Raw genomic sequence first — 24,357 nt, 5'->3', positions numbered from 1 at the left:
GAAACTATTTTCAAAGGTTAAAAATATTCAGAGGCCTATCTACGAGTAGCTGATTTGTTTGTGAGAAAGAACAGAAAGAAGAATTTTCTTCCTCACTGCTCCTTTCTCCTTCCTACAGCTTAGAAGAGCATAGGATAGGAAATCCTCATGCTCTGGAGCTTCTGTCTCACGCCGAGCAGTCCCATGAAACTTCTGCCTTAGAGGCAGTCAAGGAATAACATGGAATTGAAAGGGAATGAGGCAGTAAGTGGATTGAAGAACACCACTGTAATGACTCTGAAGACTGAAAATTCATGTACAAAAGCAGATCTTACTTATCTTATGAAAGTGTGTTAATATAACCTCTAAAAAATAATACTGCAATATAGTTATTAAAAGCAAATAATGCCAGGGAACTTAACTATGTTACTTAAGAACCAAAAATCACATTTGAAATATTTATAATATGATGTTATATAGGAAGCTTATGCATGTGCAACTCATGAAGATACTTTGCTGAAAGAACTTTGCTGAAAATAGTTTGTTGTTTTATCAATGTAACCTCTGATATTTATGAAATGAGCAAAAGGAAATTGAACCCAACAACAAAACCAACTGAACCCAACAACAAAAACAAATGACTAATAATCAGGTTGAGATTTACAGTATCAACAAAATAAATGAATTTCACAAACATGTTACAAATTTAAACAGACTTTATAGACAGAGTTAAGAAGCCAAACCAGAGGCAAAGCATGAGAAGGTAGAAAAGGTGCTATTTGTACTGTTTTCATTTAATTAATTAATTTTGTTGCTTTTGTAGATTGTATTCAATAGTGGCAAGTTTGAAGCATGCAGGTGACACAGTGGGGGGAGGGGGAGTAATCACACCTAGGTACCCTCAAATAACAGATTTTTGTGTGGATTCTGGGAAGAAGAAAGACTCACTGAACTAGCAAATGTCTCCTAGAGTGACGCTGAATTTAATGCCATATATCCCAGCCTGATTGTTGATCTTCTGATCACTGATTAATACTAATTTATCATGTTCTAAACACATCACACTTCCACAATTTGCATAAATTAATTTAAAAGCAACTTACCCTGATTTTGCACTACCACATCAAAGAAAAATTAAAAAGGGAATAAAGCAAATAAAGGAAATAAAAGGTAAAACCAAGATTAACGTACAGCAATGTATAGATTTTTAGAAATGAAAATGGGTGTGCACTACGGATGATAAAAAGCCAGACAAGAGGCTGACAGGATGAGGAATTATGTCTCTACGTATCATACAATATGAAATAGATTTCCAAAAACTAAATTTTAGAAAAGATTTCATATTGGAACTTAAGGGCACAATTCTATATTGAATTATACCAGTTGAGGAGCTACAGAAATTCATGAAATCCCTGCTTGTCAGGGGAACAGTCCAATTTAAGAATTAAATAAATATTAAAATAAATGTTAAACATATATTTTACCTACAAATTGGCAGAGGTATATGAGCATGCTGCCCCACTTCTGCTTTCTGTAAACAACCTACAATCACTCCATTCATAGGTTATGAACATTTTATTTTATTTATTTATTTTTTTATTAAAACATTTCTATGCCGCCCCTTGCCGAAGCCTCGGGGCGGCTCACAACATGATGTCTGAACTTCGATATTTTGGGTTATTTAAGGATTAAACAACCCAGAATTAACTCAAGAATAAATAGGTTAACTGCTTGACCTTGCCAACCCATGTTACATGGGAATGGGTCAATATATGCTGCTGTCTTGATAGTTACCTTGATCAAATAGCCATGAAAAGCAAGAAATTGTTAGTAAATATCATTCACTGCTGTTGCTAATAGTTATTCTGTTTATTTTGCATATACCTAAGTTAAAAAGGACTTAACTGAATTGTCACTGGCTTTAGTTTTGCCTATAATTGCCATTTTTACACTACTGCTTTACATTTTTTGTCTCTACATTCATGATATTCACATAAGTCTTAAAAGTTGTTGCAGCAACAAATATTCGTTTTATTGTTTGACTGGCTGCTTGTCAATCTTGTACATAAGAAAACACATAAACTTATAAAAAGGTAGCAAAAATACATGCAAAAATGTTCAACAGTTTAGAAGGCAGGGCAGAATTAAAGAGATGTTTTTACTGCTTTTAAGTAGGATCAAGAGATCTGGTGGGTTTCTGTGGATGATATATAATTGCCATTACTACTGTAATCTTGCTTCCCTTGTTTGTGAAATCCTTGATAAGCACTTCTAGCTCTTGGAAGGGTTTCATATAAGTCAAGGTATGAAACCCAAGACTTGTAGGCCTTTTTGGCACCTCAAATTTCATCTGGAAACAAATTGCAAGTGCAATTCTTGAAGAACTGGTGTAATTTCCTTTATACATGCAATCTATAACGCTCTGCATTCTAGACTTCTGCTGAAGCTTCCAAGTTGTCTCCAATGGCAGCCATATATATATATGAGTGCTAGGGATGGGAATACTGAGTATTCTATCAAACAATGCCACAAATTATCATATTAGAGGAAAATAGCAGACAGATGAAGTGCAGATATTTGACAGTAATCATATGGAAAGGTACAAGTAGTAGAAATGCAAAAGGAGAACAGACTTTTTAATTAACATAACAGTCAAATATTATATTTATGTGCAAGTTTCTTTAGCTTACTTTTTTTGTAGTTTTCTATTCTTTTCTGCTTGTCCTCCCAGCTTTCCAAGTCCTAAGCCATCCTGAGTTGAACTGTCAGGTTCTATTACACTAACTACAATAATTCAAAAAGCTGTTAGCATACAGTAATTATAGTAATGATTATTTTATGATGTTTACATTTGTTATCAACTGTTTTGGCCTTCAGGCATCTCAATGTACAGAGAGGGTTAGGACCAACCCTACTGGAATCCATCTCTCCAGGCATATGTGAGCTTCCTCTTGTTTTTGGCCTGGTCTTCCAAAGAGAACAGAGCCAAGAGGAAGTCTGTGAATGCTCGTACAACCTTCTTTCACATCAGCTGCAGCAACCCAAAAAGCAGCTGCAGGTGGTGCAGAAGGAGGACACTGATGGCACAGCAGTTGCAGGGGAGTTGGGGGGGATCCTCTCTTGGTGAGCACCTTCTGCATCAGTTGCAGCTGCTTAAGCAGTGGTTGCAGTTGGCATGCAAGAGGGACACTGCTTGCACAGTGCCTGGGGCTTGACTGCTGGCAAGCACATGAACTCGGGGCATGCTTGCCAGGAATTCAGACTCTGGGCCTTTGCAAAGTAGATGGGAGTCCAGGAAGATGCACCCTGAATATTTAACATACCTCCACCACAAATGGATTCCTCATTCCTCTCTAATTCAGAGAAGCCCTAAGTTATTTAGTGAACTCAAAGCTACAGATAAACAAGCTTCAGACAATCTATGTGGCAATACATATCAAAAGTTTCAAAATCTCACATTTAAAAATCATGGAAGCTGGTGATCTGACTAGAACATGGCAGAGTATGTGTGAGGATCTGTCCCCAGTCTCCTTGCCGCATCCTGACCCAAGCCATGCTGCAGTTCTTGCTGCAAGAAGCCCAAAACTAATGGTATACTTCTTTAATGTGCAGCACTAAAAACTAAACTTTTCTTAGTTTCAGTATGTCACTGGTTTGCAAACTGCCCAGAAAACTTTGGCTAACGGGAATTAGACAAATGAACTTAATTAATAGTTAGGAAAAGAACAGAAAAATCCTTTTAAAAAGGGTTTTGGAAATTGGACTATAACCCAGGCCAGTTTATTTGATGGTGTAAAAATGTTTAAGCTTGTGACTCCTGCTGGTATTTATGCTACTAAGCATAAATGTTTCAAACTTTAGTAACAAAAGAAATACAAAAAGTTTACTAAGGTTATATGCTTAAATGATTCACAATCTCGCTTGTGCACAATGTTGGATGTGAGACATTTGTTCAAGTTAAATAATATAGGTATCTCAAGCAGGTTCTGATCCATTCTTTGCTCAGTATCTGAAAAGCAGCCTACATAATCATATGTGTAGGCAAGAAAACCACTTCTCGTTAAGGCTATGGTGTTTATATTGCTAGGATAGTACAAGATAGCTGCAGTCTGCAAACAATATGTTTAGTCATGAATAATCTTTCTTTGTTCAATGTCTAAGCAATTGCTCAGCCTTTTTTGGGGGGTTTAATAATGTACCAACCTTGTCCCAAGCTCTCTTTGTTGATTTGACCAGGTCGACCCTTTTCTTTCTTACCAAACAAGCGACCAATTGAGGACTTTATTCCTTTCTTTTTAGGGGCTTTGTGAAGGGAATCTTGGCTACTATTACTACTGCTGGGATTGCTTACTTGTCCATCTTGAGAACCTGTGGAACTGTAAAAGAGATCCCTTTCAGTCTTCTGTCAAACATGCACTGTATGCATTTTAATTAGACACAGCAGTTTTGGGTTAGGGTTAGAGTTAAATTAAACTTTGGGGAGCAATGTTGTTCAATCGAAAGCTAGGGAGTGAAGAAAAGAAAAGTCATGCTTGATTAGAGCAAGGGTCCGCCTAGTCCAGCACTCAGTACACATGGTGGCAAATCAGCTGCCCACAGGATTGTTAATCGGGATGGGAGCTGTGTTGGAACAGAAAAGGTCCATGTTGTCTAGCATTCTGTTCACACAGTGGATGAAATGCCCAAGTTACCAAACAACTGGTGCATGCAGGCATAAAGCCTTTGATACTGGAGACAGCATATGGACAGCAAGAATAGTAGTCATGGTTAGCCTTCTCCTCCATAAATTTATCCAATACTCATTTAAACCTATCAAAATTGGTGGCTATCACCACAACTTGCAGAAGTGAATCCCATAGTTTAGCCATGTACTGTGTGAAGATCTTTCTTTTATCTGTCCTAAAGTTCCCAGCAGCTTCACAGGATGAGTGAGTTAGAGTGTTATGAGAAAGGGAGAAAAATATCTCCCTCTGTTCTTTTTCCACACCATGCATTATTCTCAAACCCTCTATTTTTTCTCCCCTTACTTAACTAAAAATTTCCAGTTGCTGTAAGCCACTTCTCAAAGGAGAACAGTTATACTCCCCTGATCAATTCTGTTGCCCTTCTCTGTACTTTGTCCAACTCAATAGAGCCTTTTTCAGGTAAGGTGACGAGGACTGAACACAATTTTCCAAGTGTGGTTGCACCAAAGGTTGGTCTATCTCCTTTTTATTACAGCAGCTTAGCTTTTATAACAGTATTACTATTGCTGAAAATAGGAATACTCTATATCATGAAGTAGCATCTCTCTTCCCTAGTCTTTCTCCTTTTCCCTTCCCATCAGATCAGGAAAAGATGTTTCTATCTACAGTCTTTTATTATGTTAAGTTGGCCAGCTAGGACTGGTTTTGTGATACAAAGAGGTAATATGAAGGTCTGTTGACTATGAAATTAGCAAGATCTATCAAGTTACTGAGACTTTGAACTGTGGATTTAGTTCTGCCTATACCAGAACATGATTCCAAACTGAATTCTCCTCCTTCCTTCCCCCCTAAACAACTCCAGCACCAGTCTCAAGGAGGTTCATGCAGCTGTGGCTTAGACAGCAGGAATGGAGTATGTTACTTAATTTGTTCACTCATTTGTCTTAACATTGGACTACTAGGCCAACAAAATTACAATCCTCCCTCTGACATTGTTCCACAGTGTCTCCTCTAGAAGCAGAGGTGGTCTGGTTCTTACCAGCTGCTATGCTTATGTCAGAACTTGCTGGCCTTGACAATTCTGCTAAGCAGTCTGACCCTACCTCTTCTTCCAGTTCAGATTCAGAGTCAGATATGATTTCCAAAATGGCAGCCCTTCCAAAGTGTTCAAGTAGCACACTGAAGTGATCACCACTGGTTTGCCACCTTTTTTGTCCTGAGAATGTATGCAATATTACCTTCCTTTCTTCCTTGAATTGTTAGTAGTTTGGAGTTGCACAGATGCACAACTCTGCCTGCCCTAAATGCAAAGCCTGCCAGGTCCATATCCTGGTAAGTGCCTGCTGGCAAAGCAGGCATCATCCATGGCCATTGACTAAACTAGGCTTCAGATGCATTATTTGCATTCATTCAACAGCTGTCAAGCAAAAAGAAGAGTTGAACCCAGATCTTTGCCTAAAAAAGGAGATAGTGACCATATAACCCTCTTCCAGGTGAGATTAAGGCAGCTTATTTTTCTTTAGCAAGTCAACCTTCAGGAAGTGGTCCAGGTTCAAATGACACAAGAACCCACCATACCTAGGTACCCATGATGGGTAGGTGTGTTGTGAAAACCCAGTCAATATCATATATTGATTATAAAATACCAGATTAAATTTTATATACAGCTCTTTAGCTATGACTGTATTCATTACAAACGCTTACTTTCTGAGATCTCTTATATCTTCATGGCTCACTGTATGTAAGGCTCCTTTATAGGCTCTATCCAAATGCAAAGATCGAGGTGAAGAAGGTGGTGATGTTTCACATTTTATTGTGGTCTTGTCATCTCTAACTTCTTCCCGAGAAACTGGAGACTAAGAATGAATGCAAACTGAATATTAATTCATGTCCAACTAAGAGGCAAAATACCCATTAGAGAATTTTAAATGCTACAGATTGTTTAAATTCAATAATTGCAATTTCCACAAGGTAATAATCTGTTTTAACAAAGAAAATAACATGACACTCATGCAAGTTAGAAATGTAGTGATAATTTTTTCCTGTTCTTTCCTTCTTTACACTTACTTTGGTTAAACTGATTAAGCTAATTTTGAAGTTAAGGGGTGGAATTCAGAGAAGTATTTCATCAAATTTATATTTCCCAAGAGTATAGTTCAGAACCCAAATAGTAATCTATGAACTTTGTTCAAAACAGAAATGTAAGAGTTTAGGGACAGGCCTTTTCAAAAGGGCAAAGCCTGCTATATAGTTTACCTTCAAACAATTGGAATATCTAAATTCCTTTTCTTGAACTCTTGACAATGCAAGTGGGCCAAAAGTTTGTGGAGGAACAGAGAAAGCAGTGCATTCTTAAAATGTTACAAAAGAGACAGAGAATTGGTTCTTATATTTGTACATTTGGACAGTCCATCACAAGAGTCACATCTATGAATCTGGCACAAGATACAATTCTGCAGCATAGTGCAGTCTGAGATAAATATTTTAACAGATCACTTGAGTCAAGGTGCTGGGGTTCTAGACCAAGTAAATAGCACAGAGGTCTTATAGAAATCAATATGAAAACTTTATGATTTGATTTCACTGTGACTTAAGGACAATTTGATGGACTTAATTAAGCAGCTATCCTTGCTCTCTTGTGATGCTTTGAATTACTTTGTCCTAGTGGTCAGTAATAAACTATCAGTGCAGGGGAGCAATTCCCTGTGGCTGCTCTATGGCAAGCAAAACATTATTATTTTAGATTTAAAAGGCTTGGTCAGGGACATGTCCTCATATTCTAAAGCACAAGGCACACAGTGCTTGTATAGTACACATAGTACTATTACACAGTGCCTTGTAATAGTATTCATCTCCCTGTGATTTTTCAACATTTTGTTGTGTTACAGTCTGGTTTTCAAATGGATTTATTTGGCTTTACTACTTGATGTACCCAAGTTACTCAACACTGAGAAAGTGAAAAATCTTTTACTGTGACAGAAAAGTTAATAAAAAAGTTAACAAAGCAAAACAACCCCCCAAACTGGCACTTGTTGGTTGCAGAAGTATTCACCCCTTTGTTTAGCCCTGGTGCAACCCACCACCTCCAGAAGTTGCATACTATAAGTAGTTGAATGGAGTCCACCTGTGTGCAATTCCAGGACCACACAGACTCAGATACATCTGTTTCTGAAAGACCCTAGAGTTTGTTGGAAAACACATCTGAAAAACTAGCATCATAAACATCCAGGAATAATGTTGTGCAACCCAAACTGGGTTGGGTTATAAAAAATACATCCCAAACTATGAAATCCCCAGAAGCATTGTTAAAGCCATTATTACACAATGGAATGAATATGGCACAACCACAACTCAGCCAAGGGACTGAGGTCTACCAAAACTCAGTGATCAGAGAAGAGGGCATTAGTTTGAGAAGCAACCAAATGGCCAATACTAACTTGGAAGGAGCTGGAGAGATCTCAGAGAAATTGTCAATGGACAAATCTGGACTTTAGTAGAGTGATGTGAAGAAAGAGATTGTTGAAACAATTACAAGTCCATTCAAGTTTGAAACATTGCCCCTTTCCACTGCTTTGCTACTTTAAACTGTTAATTGTTCTGTGCTCAGAATCTAACCAACCTTTCCCCTTAATAAATCTTTTACTCTGTTTTCACCAAAACCTAGTGTGTGTGCTTCTGTGAAAAAGTGGGAAGGCTCAGAAGGGGCATATCATGTTTTGAATCACACAATGGTGTTTCAACACTCAACAGAACACACAAGGTTGCACTCAACATGGTGAGCAAAACCTGTAAGTTACATGTGCTCCTTTAAAGACAAAAGGCAGCTACAGAGAAACCGCATAAAAGGAACACAGTACCCCAATGGAATCTTTGGCCAGTTGTTCCCAAAGAAAGAAGAGAGAATGAGAACCGAAGATACTGGATTTGTTTTACTCCGAGGTGGCAAGCAGTATAAATGGCCACCACTACACCAAAATTTCCACCCTCAGAAGGCATTGCTCATTGGGTCCAGATTGCCAAGGTTGCTGTTCACCCAATGTTCCCCATTCAACCTAACAAAGCAGGAATAGTTTTCCAACACAGAGCACTGCAGGATCCAGGTACACAAAGCTAATAGAGTTCTGCAAGAAAACTCACTGCTGGAATTGCTGTCAAATTTGCTTGAATGAGCTGGCTGAATACTTACGCAACCAACAAACGCTGTTTGTTTTGTTACTTTGTTTTTGTGCCACAATAAAAATATTTTGCTCCCTCACAGTGTTGAGAATCTTGTGTATGTCAACATCAGTTAAATCCATTTCAGTTCCAGGTAGTAACATAACAAAACATGGAAAGCCAAAGGGTGAGACTATTTCTGTGTGTGAGAGAATATTTCTGTAAGGCACTATATATAAACAAGAGGGTTAGGGAAGAAAATACTTTTATATCACTGAACCACCAATGCCTCCTCCAGCCTCTTCCAGAAGGAGCTCTAAAACTCAGGAGTGCTGATGCCATATTCCAATTAAAATTAAATGGAAATGTAGTGGAAACTTTTAGGATAAAGATACTGCAGAACGTGTATTGCTTTGAGAAATTTTAGTTGTATGTATATTTAGTTATATATTCTAAAATATATAAAAGTTACGCATGAGTATGGTGGGCAATGGATGAGATAATGCTGTTCTATGCCAACTAGTTGTAGTAGCCTGACATGGTTCAGGTTGCTTTCTTTGCTTCTGGAAGAAGTCAAATACAGAAACACAGGAGTGAAACCCTGCCTATCTGGATATTTGCACCACTGCTGCAGTGAGATCACAGGGAAGATGACACACGTGAAGTCATGCACTGTTCTGTTTCTACCTTCACTCATCAATATGGAAGGGCAAGTGAACCATTTTGCTGCATATGCCCTATGGAATAAATGTGCAGTATGTATGTGGGAAGAGGGGTGGGAAGAAGATCATGTGCCAAGGGAGAAATGGCTCAGTTTTCTTGTATTCTCTGATATAACTTGAGGTGTCTTTCCCATTTGTGTTTCAACAATTGTTGTAAGTCGTCCAGAGACGCAAGTCATTGGACGGCATACAAATTTTATAAACAAATAAATAAATAAAGGCAATGGGACAGGCATGTCTGGACAACAAGCAAGCAATCGGTGGTCGTGGACATGAGGGATTGCCTTACATAATCTTGTTGGTCATCCAGAGACATGAGTATACTTTTAATATCATATAGAACTGCATAATTAATTTATAATACTCAACATACATTCATTGCTGATGCTTTACCTTTCTATGATGTTTCCTTAAATCACTAGGCTGACAGATGCATGCAAAAAAGAGAAATTAAGATAAAGCAGATCCGATGATGATTCAAAACTAGAAAGCATTAATACAAGGAAGATATTTTATTTGTTGTAACACTCTCTAGAGGAAGTCCAATTAATCTGTCCATTAAGTCATTGGCCAAATCAGAGCAGGCTGCCTAAAAAGGTGAGTATGGCCCAACTACTCATTTGTAACTCTTTGCAGTTCTGAATGTAAACAACATATGCTTCGGGACAATGTCCTGACAATGACACAGAGACAAGTAGATTGAACTTCATGATGGAGCTGACTAGCACACAGACAGCCATGATATACTGCATATCATGTTATTAAATTATTTCAGTTCTTCCCAAAATTAAACTGAAAAACCTCCAGGTAACTGTAGTTTCTCATTCCATCCAAATCAGGATGCTAATGGAACAAGTCAAGATAATTAAATTCAAATTATTGTTTAATATTCTGGCTCATTCTAAAATCTGTACTATAGATAAGACAGGAAACTGGAGGTGTCCTAGTTAAAATCATGGCTTAAGGGGAATAATGGGGCTCTACAAACAAGCTTTTTGCTACATTGACTTAACAAGCTGAATTACAAATGTGCAAACACAGTCAAAGAGCATAAGCTTATGTAAAAAATGAGGAACAAAACAAGTGCTAATTACTGGGTTTTTTCTCTTATGGGGAGAAGGAAGGAAAAAAGAAATACTTACTAGTGTCATGATACCTAGTCTGTCCACTTCTCGAGCAGGACTATGGGGCATTCGCCGTGGTGTGGATGGACCACTGCCAGGTGGAGAAGAGCCAGAAAGGGAACCACCGGAAAAAGGAGGAGGAAGAGAGGCCAAAGACCGAAACCGACCAAGGTTGTCTAAGCTTCCACTACCAACACGGCTTTCAATTTCCTCTGCTCGTTGCTCAGTGTTTTCCTTTTCTTCTTGTATCAATCTAAAGAATTGATAAATGATACAATTGGTTTACACAAGAATATCTGCCACAAAAGACAAGCATGAATCAGGAACCAAACTAAGTGCACCAACATACATATTTGCACAAAATCTTACTATACACAATGGTGGTGGCAAAGTCACACAAGTGCACCTGCACCGCGCACGCACACACAATAATAAATTGAAATGCTTTTTTAAATATATTAACATATCTTGCATTCCTGCAAATGGTTAATTTCAATTTATACCAAATAATGTAACTGCACAATTAAATTAGGTTGCCTGTGCAGTGTTTTTGGCAATGTATCAAGAATGAAAAGAAGACTACAGAGACAATGTTTTCATGGAAGGGCAGGTAGTTTTACATTATTCTATGTTGTGAAAACTGTCATTTAAATTAGTAGAACATATCTTTCTTGCTGTAAAAGCATGAGAACACCATATACTTCTGTATGTTTGTCTGGATTCAAATGACTGCTTTATTATTATCAAACAACAGGCAGCAAGTTATTGACACGGGCTGCATACATATTTACTTAGGTAATATCTACTGAAACCAATTATTTTGATGGGTCTTCTTTAAGCATGATTAAGTCTGGATCCAGCTTATTATTAGAACTTGAAAGTTATGACTATAAAGGATTTCATTGCATTGTCTCATATGAGCTCCATTACAAGTCTTAGTGAAAGCTAAGGTAGTTTATTTGTAATATTTCTATTTTACTAAGTATTAGGCATAAGCAGCTTACATCCACATATAAAACACACATTTAAAATATTATTTTTTAAATAACTCAAATTACAGTAGTAAGCAATACATTGGAGCGACAGTTATTCTAAATACAAGTCAGGGAAAGTCTGAATAAACAAATTCATTTTTAGGACACATTTCAAAGATCCACATTTTCTGTCTCCTGAATTGGGAGTATTCTCCACAGGATGGACGCTGCTGACAAGAAGGCCTATCATCAAGGTATTACCCAGTAATAGTCTGATAATTCTGGAAGAATCATCAAGGCCTCTTCTGATGATTTTATGGGTCAGTTTTGTTTATACAAGGGAAGGCATATTCCTAATGTCCTGATCCCAACTAGTTTAGGGCTTTATATGTCAGTAACATAACTTAGAACATTGCTTGGCAGTGAATAAGTAGCCAGTGCAGTTCTTTTAGCACGACTTAGGTGGGCACTGCTGGATGTTTCAGTGTGCATCCTAGCTGCTGCATTCTGCACTAGCTGCAGCTTCTGAATCAAGGCAGTCCCACAGAGCACATTTCTATAGTTTAACTGTGAGGCTACCTGTGTCTGGATCTTCACAGGTACAAGGAGTCTTTGCTGGTTGTTGGTTATGTGTGTTCTAGGTCACTGAAGTCACCTGGGGCTGTAGTGACTGTCAGATCCACATAACCTGCTTGTTTCAAGGGAATGAAAGTCCATCGTTAACTTGCAAACAGCCCAATTCCTGGACTTAGGAGCTACCAACCCAAAGGTTTGCTATCTTACTGGGATTCAATGTCGGATTGTTAGTCTTCATCCAAGGCTCATAACCACATCCAGGCACTGTTTTAGAGTGGCCTTCCCTAATTCAGATCTCACAGAGAAATAGAACTAGGTATTTTCAGTGTACCAGTGACACTTTGCCCAAAATTTCCTGTTGACCACTCCCAAATGTTTCATAAAGTTATTAAATTACACGGAGGACAAGATGGTGTCCTGAAGTACCACCACAGTTCAGATGTCATGGGGCCAAGGTACAGTCATCCAATGCTGCTCTCTGGGACTGATCCCACAAGAATGAACTGAACCTTTGCAGAACAGTGCCACCAAAAGCAAAAGACATGGAGGTTGTCCAACAGGATACTGTAGTTCAATGGCATCAAATGGCAGTGAGAGATCCAGAATATATAGCAAAGTTACACTCCCCCATCTCTCTCCCAAAGTAGGGTGACCAAGGCTAATTCTGTCCCCAAACCTGATCTGAATCCAGATAATCAATTCCATTCAAGAGAGCCTACAGCTGAGATGCCTCCACTCTCCTGAGCATCTTACTCAGGAATGTGTTGTTTATGACCAGAATAAAGTTGGCACAGAGCTCTGGATCCAGGCATGTTTTTTCAAGAGTTATCCCACCACCACTTGCCTCAAGGCAATGGGGACCTTGTCATCACTCAGTTAACTACTTTCCTGATCCATCTAGTCAATTCCCCATGACTAGCCATTGGGTCAAGAAAGCAAGTGGTAGGTCATACAGATGCAAGTGTCTTGCCTATATCCTCAAGCTCCAAACACTGAAACTGATCCCACAAAACAGGATAAGTTAATGAACTGGAGACCTCAACAGATACTGCATCAAGTGTTCAAGTCAGCAAGAGTAATGCTATCCTTAAAGTGTCTTGCAAACTTATCACAGTTGGCCTCCAAGGGTTTTGGCACTGGATCAGATGAAAGCAACTCCCAAACAACTTGGAAAAGCTCAGCTAAACAGCTACTGAAGGATACAATGGAGACCAGAATGTAAGCCTTCTTACCACCATGCAGTAGGCATAACTTGATCACCTTCACAAAAGGTCTTGTATCAGCTATGTTCCAGCTGACTTCTGACCATTGTTTGGAACCTACCAATATACCAGAAAGCCTTCCAGGCTCTGCAATGCTAAAGATGACACTCAGGAGTGATGTGTCAATGTTCTGTCACATCTTGCTGTTCCACTGTGTAGCAAAGGTCTCAGCAGAATCACTGGCTCTGACTACTGACAAATCTCCCAGAACATTCAGAAATCCCAAAGATTCCAGAGACAAACCATCTTAATTGGTTCTCCCACACCTGGGAGAAGCAACTGGCACTAGAAAGTGATCTGAACATAACAGGGTGATTTCTATCCCCCTGCCTATCTCTATACCACTCCCCTCATCTTCAGGGGCAAAGGCCAAATCAAGGGTATGCCTTGCCCCATGCACTGACCTTATGACAAACTGAAACAGTCCCATAGCTGTTATGGAGGACATGAAGTCCCAAGCTGCTCTTGTTAAGGCTGCCTCAGCATTGATATTGAAGTCTCTCAGAAGCAGAGTCCTAAATTACATCCTTTTGTATTACCTTTGGGGCTGTGCTCATGCTCATTTTGATTTTCAGAGTCAATATTGTATTATTTGGTGGGAGTGAAATGCAGGTGCAGAAAGTCAAACTCTAAGAATATTTGTCTGGTTTTGGTCTTATTCACAGTCATTGTTCCTTTGATCTACAGCTGCATCAGCAGCAGCAACATTTTTTAAAACAAGACCTTCTTCTGGTACTAGCAATACAGGTAATCCTATCCAATTGTCAAACTGGATGAAAATGTGACAACTTCACAACACTATGCAGTCAATTAGAATTAGCTATGTAATAGCACTGTGTGGAAAATAAAGCTAATGGAGAATAAAGTGAAACTTCTTCACACCATTGACTTATTGCTTATAGGCTGGTCATGCTTTAGTTCAGGGTGCCTTGTAGCCCTGTAAAAGTTAGTGGACTGCAGCTCCCATTATTTCTCCCCAGCATTCACATTTAGAATACTTATGGTCCAATATTAAATGTTGCCTTGATACAAAGGGACAAAATCAGATAAAGCTGTCCCTGTCTTCGGACCATCTATTAAAGGTGCCAAGATGTTTCATACAAACTTTTCTTCATCAAGAATAATTTGCTGCTTGTGTTTAGGACATTAAGTTTAATACTCATAAAAAACTGAATCATAGCAAATATGAACTGGACCCCAATTTTTTTGTTCCATAAGCAGGAGACTCTGTTCACAGGAGAGCTGCAGTAACACATGTAGTATTCCAAGGAACTAAACTTGGAATCCCAAGCTACTGAAGGAACCCATACAATAATGACAGATAGAAATCATTTTCAAACTGAAAAATTCAAACAATCAGATATATATTAACACACACACAATAAAATATGTAAATTAAATATACCATCTATGATGAGTCTAAGTAAGTTAACCTATAAAAATTTGAAAATTAATGATAAAAATACAAGCTATACCTAATTTCTTTGTTAATGGCATCCAGCTGCTCTTGAAGCATCATGGCTAAAGTCTGGGCATCCGCCTGACCACTAGGTGACAAGAGATCAACTGAGCTGAATATAGTTTCTCTGTCATCCTCACCATCCGAGATATCAGCATCACTCTCAAAGGCTTGTGCAACATTTGCCAATACACTTGCTTGTTGTGCACGCTCCCAGTCCTGCTCATTAAGTGTCTGAACCTGTTTAACACACACAATCTCAGTTTTAATTTCAGATTACTCTTCAGTTAAAAATATAAAAATATAGTCAATATGATTTCACTTACATGCTGCAGCAATCCATCAAGACAGCAATAGTTAGAATGCAGTAAACCAATATAAGCATTGCAAAATCATATTCACAGGTTACCTGATTTATTCTAGTAAAACATGATCAGAGATCAATCTATCAGAATACAGAACAAGCTACTCTATTTCTTGTTATATCTGAAAAGACGGTCAAAGTAGTTTTGTTTGTGTATATTTTAAGCACAGCAAAAGCCTTATTCTATAGGTCTGTGGCTGGATTCAGACAACACAATAACCCACACTTAACGATTGAATATGGACTGAATGAGAGTTTTTATTGAACCACTGGTTCAGATGGGGTTATCTTGTAATCTGAACCCAACCATGCTAACAAGCCATGGTTTGTTAAACATGGATAATATACAGATCCCAATTCAACAACAAATAATGTCTTCATGGGTTGTTTGTAGTTACCAAACAATGGTTTAACAGTATGACTGGTTCAGATAACTTAACCTACACTTAAATAGCAATCTATACACGATCCCTGAATGTAGTTTATTGTGTTATCTGAACCCAGTCATAGTAGTAGTCTGTGGCTACACTGAACGGATTAGGATTTGGGCAAATTCAATTTTTTTTTTTTTTTGTGAATAAATGACATGCTGATACACATAGCCCATTTGCTCCTGTTTTGCTCCTTCCACTAGTACAAGCAGGTGAAGAAACCAACATTTTTGCTTAGTGTATAATCCACATATAGTTTGTAGCTCCCTGGACTGATAAAATCAGGGATTCATAAGGCAACAACCATGATTCATAAATTAAGAATAATCCCTGGTTTGGGAACTTTGTGTGTAAAGAGAGAAACAAGCCAAAATCCCTGATTTGGACAATATCCTAAGCAAACTATTTTTGGTTTGTTTAGCTGCTTGCTTCAGAGGGACAGGCCAAGTGGGACAAACAGGCCATGTGTTCTTCCACTGGCAGAAGCTGGGGAAGGCTTTCTTTTGTCAATTCCTCCCTTCTCCCTCTTTGCTGCTCAAAATCTGTTCTGAAGAGTTGGCAATCCTTTGAAACAATGCAAGTAGTGGTGCTGGTGGGGAATTAACTAAATTTCCCTCTCTCCCCACTCCCCCATAGAAACTTTTCTTGTATTGTGCTTGTAAGGAGCCCTTCATTTTGCAGAATGGTGGATCCAAATCACAGGACTGCTCATCTGCTCAGTAGCTGGTTGTTACTGTCCTAGTGATCAAGAAAGGGGAGCATCCTAAATTCAGTTGTCTCACATTCCACAAGTGAATGAAAAAGTCAAAGCCAACAGGCCCATCTGTTTAGTGCTCAACACATAATCTCAAGCCAACATGTGAAACAACACAAAACTCTGGATGCTGGACATAGGAATCTATATGATGCTAATCCAGAAGGTGATCCACATAGAGCTTATTTCCATATAGGGACTGAAGGGGTAAAGCTGACTTTATACTTAATGCACATCATCATGACAGGTAACTAAATCCAGTTGTTAGAACTACAGCAAAACGTTTAAGAAGTCAAACAGTTCCAAATAGCATTGTTTACTACCAAAACGGAAATAAAATGAGTGCTCTATGAAAACTTTGCTTTTCTGAAGCTAGTACATTTGGGTTACCTACCACCCTTTAAACTTAGATACAAATTCAGAACTTTTTCAGCCCTGCACTTTAATATAGAACCTGACTTGTATATAGATATGGAGTATTTCCACAACAATCTTGCAGTTTAAGATAAAAGTAGCACAAGTTTTAAGCATGCTATTTTACAAGTTGTTTGTTGTTGTTTTTAAATAAGCCCTCTTACCTTTGAAGGTTCATCTCGCAGGGCTGCCAAACGTCCTTTCTGTGGACGTCTTAAAACTGAGGTGCTATAAGAATCTATCTGATTGTCAGCTAGGGCTGAAGGTGCCAGAGGATATCTAAAATCTGGTACACTACCCAAATGGGGACGACTAAAACAAGAGCAGATACCATATTAGTATTAACAAGAGAGACTTTCTCAAAGGCTTCAATAATTTAGATACACACAATCTATTTTAACTTATAACTACTTTATAACATTGCACAAAGCAATTTTCATTAAAAATTTCTACCTGTGCTGAAGGGAAGAGCCTCTGATTCTCAACTGCTCATTTTCAGTTCTCATTGTTTCAATGCTTAGTACCAATTGATCCTACAATGAACATTGACAGTTTTGAAGAAATTAATTTTATTAATTAGAAACTACTAGTTTTAATATAGTTGCTGCATATACATGAGACTAAAACACAAAATTAAGAAGAATGTCAATATAGGAAAAAATCTGGCTAAATATAATAGGAAAACAGGTGATAAATTTACAAACCATCAACATTGATTGTATACTAAAAATATTAAATTGACTAAAATAACTCAATGGCCTATATAATAATCTGTTGAGATTAAAAAAAAGTCTTCCCTAGTTCTAGTTTAACTTAAATTTAATAGCATGGTATGTCACAAAATAATTCCTCCCAACAAATAAAAATAAGGTTTCCTTTAAAGAGGGAAAAAAGGCAGGCCAGATCCTCTACCTTCTGGCATCCAGTCCTAAATTGGCCACTATCAGCTGGCCTTAATATCCAAAACCAGTATTTAATCTGCATTTAGTTAAGAGCCATTTAAAACCATGGGTAGATAAAAGACAAAATATGGGGCAATTTCACAGGAAGAGCTATACAGTTTTTATATAGTATACTGGAACAATACTTGGCCACTAATGACATAGTATAGTTGCAGCACTGTTTATTACTTTTAGGAAGGCACTGAATATTTAAGATAGCCTATTTCAAATGTGTACTACGCATACATTGTAAGGACAGAGTAGATAACCAGAAAGGTTACTTCTGAGGTTTGCTGCAAAGATAAAAAAGATTCATTTTCTTGTAATTATTGTCTAATAACATAAAAATTTCCATTAAAGATGCATGGTTTTAATGTGCTAATGATCTTTGGGTTGGTGCATCATGGAATGAAATTCCGTAACATAATGTGTCTTCAAACCTACTAAGGGGAACTAATCTTGCCTAGCTGTTTATAATTACTGTTATGGGCAGCTCTCTCCCTGACTTTTCTTTCTCTAGCAGACTTGGACAAAACCTCAGAAGCACAATCTTTTGAGCTCTACTAGGGTACAAAACAGCATCAATCAAAAGAATGATCTTTTTGAGATTGAAAGTAGTATCTGCATATGTGAAGAGTTGAATCCACACTGAAAAATCCCCTTCTTCCCTCTCTTTCAAAAAGATTCTGACTCTACCCTCAGGGTGGCTCCTGCAGCTTGAGAGCTAGACAGCAGAAACATTGGGCACTTCTTAATTGGTCTGCTTGTTTAGCCTGTCATTTCCTTACAGGGTCAAAGAACTCTTCCTCAATCTCTTCTTCTCCCTGATCTGAAATATCTTCTTTTCCAAGGTGGGCCAGTTCTTATACTCTGTCTATCTTCACTTTGTAACCTTGAAACTGAAAAGCCCTATGCCATCACCCCTGAATTTGAAGAATCCATCTTGAGATTCTTCAACTTGAAAGAGATGAGTTCCTCTCTGGAGTTACTTCCACAAATAATTAGTTCAAGAAAAATATGTTCAAAGTGTGTGCACCTAAAATTATTTATAGATATAGATATTAATTATCATGATAATTTATTCCAACTTCAAAAATGAAAGATTATTCACTCTCACATCTGAGTTAGATGACAGCTGTGGCATAAAAGATTCATTTTATTTTCAGCTGATACCTTTTCATTTTGAAGATCATCAATTTGTTTCTTAGCATTTTCAACTTCACGAAGAAGAGCATTCTGAAACAAAATTCAATGAAAAGGTGTATTATTACTTAAGAATACAGGATTCAGTTTTTAACAGTTAATATACCCATGGTATACATTTGTAACATTTATACCACAAATTATAAAAACCACCTATATCCTTCTGAAATGTGCCTGCTTTCTTTATTACCTGTCACTTCACTTGGGAATAGAAACCTATCAAGCTCAATCTTGCTGAGGTTCTCCTTTGTCCACTGGCAGTCTACTTTAACCCACCATTTAACATATTTAAAAAGAAGTATATCCTTTTCTTCCAATCACAAGGCAAAGGTTTTGGAACTTCTGTACATCTGATCTTCTCTAGTACCTATACCATCCTTTTATGTTGTTTCTCTGCCTCACCATAAATGGTTAGATAAATGGCCATTAAAATATGTACCTTTACATTCTCAAAATCCATTGTTAAGATTGCTATAGTATAGTATGCAAGCAACAAACATAAAATTCATAATTACTTTATCTTCCAGGGCTGCCATTCTTTCTTTAAGGTGAAGCTGAAGCCTCTCATTGGATTCAGACAAAAGTTTATCAACAGTATCAGATAAACGTTTATTATGCTCTTCATTCATTTTCTCTCTTTGGCGAGCCTACATTGGAGGGGCAAGGGTTGTAGACAGTAAGTAACATTGCTAGCAATATTCCCTTCCCAATACTTTAGATATACAAAATATATCTAATCCAAGCATTTTTCTGACTTTTTCTGTGTGCAGATCTTAAAATTATTTGCAGTGTGGTTCATGGTTCTTTATAATGGAATGTATTTTTGTCTTCAAGATGACAGATAACAAGCCTTATGCCATAGTACAGCATACTGAACCAGCCCTAGAAAATTGCAGTGTGATTTTGGGGGATGAGTATTCCTCCAACTTCTAGTCACTAGCAATTTTGCCAGGTGCAAAGGTTCTTTCAGAATAATGTACTCAAATTAGTTAATTACTATGTAGTTTCAAACAGCAGACCTTGTTCTAAGAAATCAGTTCACCCATGAAAGCCAGTGAGCACTCTAGCCTTATGCAGGTATGTTAGGTAACAGCTATCCACTCAGATAATTTCACATGGAATATAAAGACATACTTCCACTAGCAACCTGTCGCTTTATGAAGTTTGTGTGTGTGTTTGAGCGAAGAGGAAGGGAAGAGTAAGACACTAGTAATCACTGTCTTGACATACCCTTAGCAATTCCTGATTTTTCTCTTCCAGCTGTGCTTCCATTTGCCTCAATCTTTCCTCAACATTACCATGTCTTTCTTCAGCCTGCCATTATAAAATCAAACTGGTAATTAAAATCTGAGACTGTTTCAGGAAAAGCTATTTGCAAACCAGCATATCATGCTTTATGGAGACTGCTATTTTTATTCACATATTGCAAGATGTTTCACCGCCAATTTTCAGCAAAAAAGGTATAAAATGAAGATTCATGTATAAAATGAGAAATTCATTCTTGCACCCAGGACACCTTGCTTTGGTGACTGATGAAAACTTCACAACTAGAAAAAATAAATGAAAAGAGGAAAAAAAAGACCTTGCATTCACCATTCACTTCACTTGCAATGAAAGAAAATATATTCAATGTTTCTTTTCTTTTAAATTCTTCTCCACTTTCATATTAATATCTGTGCATGTTTTTAAGCAAGCAGCAGGCAAAAACGAGGACCAGTGTCCTTTGTATAAATTCTACCTTCCTGTAATTGGAAGTATGTCCCAACAGTTTAACATCTTTAGCTGTAGAATTCCCAGAAGGCAAATGTTCAGGCTACAAAAGCCAATAAGGAATAAGAAAAGTGACAAGAAAAAAAATTAAGGTATCCAAGAACTATGTAAATAATACACATAAGATTGCTTGGGGAGACAATTTTCTCCAGTAGAAGCTGGAATTTATAATGCAGCACACTGAGATGACACCAGTGCTCAGCCTCCAAACAAATTTTACAAATCAATTGTTATATTACAGAGCTAGAGGACTACATACATGTATAGCTTGATGGCTAGCCATTTTATAAAAATCAGGAATACAAAAGACAGGAAGAACCAAATCATTAAAGGAAAACATTTCTGCTAAAGAGAAAAAGGCTCCTTTGTCCTACAGACTGTACACCTACCTTAGTAAGAGCTGCGACTCTTTGAGCCAATTCAGCCTCCACCTCTGGCAGGGTCTCAGCTTTTCTCAGAGTTTGCTGCAATTTTTGCTCAGCTAGTTCCAGACGTTCTTGTAACTGCCTATTCTTGTCTTCACTCTACAGGCAAGAATATAATAAATTTACTTATATATACTGCTGCAGCTATCATATCAATTGTTACTTTCAATAGCTTTCTCCACCAGTGGTGGCAAGGTAAACTACTGGGAGGAACTGTAGAGAAAGGTTATGGGTTTCAGCAATCATGCCATTTCACATACAGTGTTAACCACATTAGCACACTATTTCCATGAGTAATATGAACAAGTGCTCTAACCTTGCTCTAACCTTCTAACCTAATTCAGAAGATAGTTTTTCCAACATTCAATACCTATCACAAACCCAGGTAGACTACTACTACAACAAATAAGAGGTACATTTTAAGATTAGAAATAAGTGCTGAAACCAAATGAAGTTTCCTCACTGATGGAACAGCTTCCACCAATGGAATCAGGAAGTGGTGATTTCTTTTCCACACTCAAAATCTGCACCAATGAATTTGAAGGACTTCTGGAGAATATTTTTCAGGGGAAGGGGAACAAAGGAGTAATGGTGAGAGGAAAAGCATTTTGGGATACAAATATATTATTGCTTGTGTGACACTGCATTCTGTCCAAGTGAGTTTATCAGTGACAATTGATACACTATATAAAATGTTTTTCTTCAATAATGCTCAGATGTATACTAAGCTTCTCAATTAACCAGTTGTATATGGCTGCAAATCAAACTCCTGACCTATCATACAAGACACTTACAAGAGTGCCCGTTCTCCCCCGTGTAATACCCCAGGCCAAAGACCAGGCCTATCTTGAGGGTCTACCAACCCTGAGAGTCTTGTGGGAGTGCAGATGATGGGAAAGCCCCATTATGCAAGCACCCTTCCCCCTGCACAGTTGTTGCATATAACTTAATATTTAAATCCCTGAAGTGTGACTGACCTGCTACCTGCACTGCTGTAAAAGTATCCCTATCATGTTTCTCAATATCATATATACTTAGCAGATTATTGGATAGTAACATAGCTTGACGAAGTTTTGTACTATTCACTTAAGAAACAATTTCTACCTGTCGATGCAAGGAATCTTTATTAGCAATTTCATTTTCAAGTTTATCATTGAGGTCATGCACAGATGTAGCTTCACGTTGTGCAGCGAGGTAGCGTTTTTCAAGGGTTGTGATTCTCTCTTCCATATCTTCCTTTTGAGCCATTGCCTAAGTTATGAAAAATTCCATTTGTAATATTTGTAACAATTGTAACTTCCCTTTATTTCTTGTGTCTTGTGCAAGCTGGCAGTAGAATAACAATTTCTTATCGAACTCCATATGGTCATCACTAAGATCTGCAAGTGTCAAATTTGTAATAAACTGCTTTTGAGACTGAGAGTTTCAGAGCTATTTGATAAGGAAGGGAAGTAAGCCAAAGAAATATAGAAATTCCAATGGGGTCCATGAATCCCTTGTCTAATCCCAAACAGTGCTCTGAACATCTAGTACCCAAGTATGTACTAGGATATTTAAGCCCTCTAAATAGGGAGGGTAGCAACACCTCCTTTTAATATCCATAATTACATTTTTGAGCTGGCTTGTGCTGAAGTTGATAAAAGCAATAGATTTGAAAATGTCAAATCACTAAATTAAAAAGCAAATATTAAGGAACTTAATGCACAATGCCTTTAAATTCCAGAAAAACTCATATTTTAATCAGAAGAAATACTATCAAATATACATGCAAACTGAAAGTTGCAGTTAAAAGAACAGAACGGAGAACTTTGCCTTGAATCTGACTATTGATTCAGCTAACTCAGTATTGTCAATACTGACTGGTAAACTGGTCCATCGGTTCAAACAAATAATTTAGACTGTATACCCAATACAATTACAGAACAATGAATTTAAGAGACTACTAGATGTTTAAAATTGAGAATCTCACCTCTCTGACATCTCTTTGCAACTTTGTATTCATTTCTTCAGATTTTATTAGATCTTTTCGAGCCGTATCAAGATCTTCTTCCAGTTCTGCTACTCTGCTAGAAAGGGCAGTGATCCGTTCTTTCATTTGGGCTTGCTCCTTAGTTTGCTTCTCTATGATGTCTTGAAGTTCTATTACTTTAGCAAGGTCTTCATCATGACTCAAAGAACCATTGGAAGATCTCTGTTTAGGCAAACAAAACTTTTAACAATTTTTAAAATTCTAGTACAATAAGATAGTTCACTACACGATTAGCTAAGATGTTTCCAAATACGTCAAATAGATGTTGGAAATGTAAACATAATGTGGGTACTTTTCACCATATGTAGTGGACTTGTGATAATGTGAAAAAGTATTGGATTAAAATACATATATGGCTGGAGGAAATACTACAAAAACCCTTTGCTTTTAAACCTGAAGTTTTCTTGTTAGGCATCATACTGGAAGATATTAACAGACAGGAAATATATTTGATGTTACATTTAATCACAGCGGCGAGGACTGAATTTGCGCAATACTGGAAAAGTGAGGAACTACCCACTGATGAACTGATTCTAAGAAAGATTCTGGACTGCGCAGAAATGGATAGATTGACTTTATCACTGAAGGAGAAAGAAGACACTGACTTCTATCAAACTTGGGATTTTTTCTATGATTGGCTGGAGAAGCGGGACTTGGTGCAGATTTAGAGATGTTTTTAAGATATTATAAACTGATTTGAATATGATTATAGAATGTTAAAAAATATGTAGCAGGGGGCTGACCCAGTAAGTCCGACGTATGTGATGACTGATGTTTTTAGTGTTAGTTTAAAATTTTAATAAAATTCTTAAAAAAAAAAAAAGATAGTTGACTACAGAATGATTCAAATGAGGAGAAAAGGCATGACCAGGAACCTATGCATTTACTACTTTCGGCTATGGGGTGGTACAGAAGTGCAACAAATTATAAGTGTCTGGAGAAAAATTTTAACTTTGAGCAAGTGTCTATCTTTCACTGCCAAATTTTTAAGAAACAACTAAACCAGACTGTGCCATGTTTATGTGAAATGACATACCTTTATCACCTAATAATCTGCTAATAAGAGCAGGGAATTTTAAACAGGTGATAA

At 37.5% G+C, this 24,357-nt stretch overlaps 1 protein-coding gene across 7 annotated transcripts in view; it reads right to left on the bottom strand.

Annotated features, from left to right (window-relative positions):
- PPFIA1 (PTPRF interacting protein alpha 1) overlaps positions 1-24,357 on the bottom strand; it is a 71,092-nt gene that overhangs the window by 16,854 nt on the left and 29,881 nt on the right. For 5 of the 7 annotated variants that reach the window (XM_044436043.1, XM_044436040.1, XM_044436041.1 and 2 more), the window contains 14 exons: positions 23,208-23,429; positions 22,343-22,489; positions 21,203-21,337; positions 20,274-20,357; positions 19,559-19,690; positions 19,014-19,076; positions 17,353-17,432; positions 17,064-17,211; positions 14,953-15,176; positions 10,684-10,918; positions 9,935-9,964; positions 6,369-6,520; positions 4,183-4,355; positions 2,670-2,763 (listed from right to left, as the gene is read on the bottom strand). In XM_044436043.1, the coding sequence (XP_044291978.1) occupies positions 2,670-2,763; positions 4,183-4,355; positions 6,369-6,520; positions 9,935-9,964; positions 10,684-10,918; positions 14,953-15,176; positions 17,064-17,211; positions 17,353-17,432; positions 19,014-19,076; positions 19,559-19,690; positions 20,274-20,357; positions 21,203-21,337; positions 22,343-22,489; positions 23,208-23,429 (1,919 nt within the window). The remainder of the gene's footprint in view (positions 1-2,669; positions 2,764-4,182; positions 4,356-6,368; positions 6,521-9,934; positions 9,965-10,683; positions 10,919-14,952; positions 15,177-17,063; positions 17,212-17,352; positions 17,433-19,013; positions 19,077-19,558; positions 19,691-20,273; positions 20,358-21,202; positions 21,338-22,342; positions 22,490-23,207; positions 23,430-24,357) is intronic. The other 2 variants (XM_044436042.1, XM_044436044.1) reach the window with 1 other exon arrangement.

Source organism: Varanus komodoensis, unplaced genomic scaffold (assembly GCF_004798865.1).
Source record: "Varanus komodoensis strain SLA01 unplaced genomic scaffold, ASM479886v1 scaffold3, whole genome shotgun sequence".
In the NCBI taxonomy this organism is placed as follows: Eukaryota; Metazoa; Chordata; class Lepidosauria; order Squamata; family Varanidae; genus Varanus; species Varanus komodoensis.
Note: the sequence above shows the minus strand (reverse complement) of the source record. Positions and strands in the feature narration are given on the sequence as shown.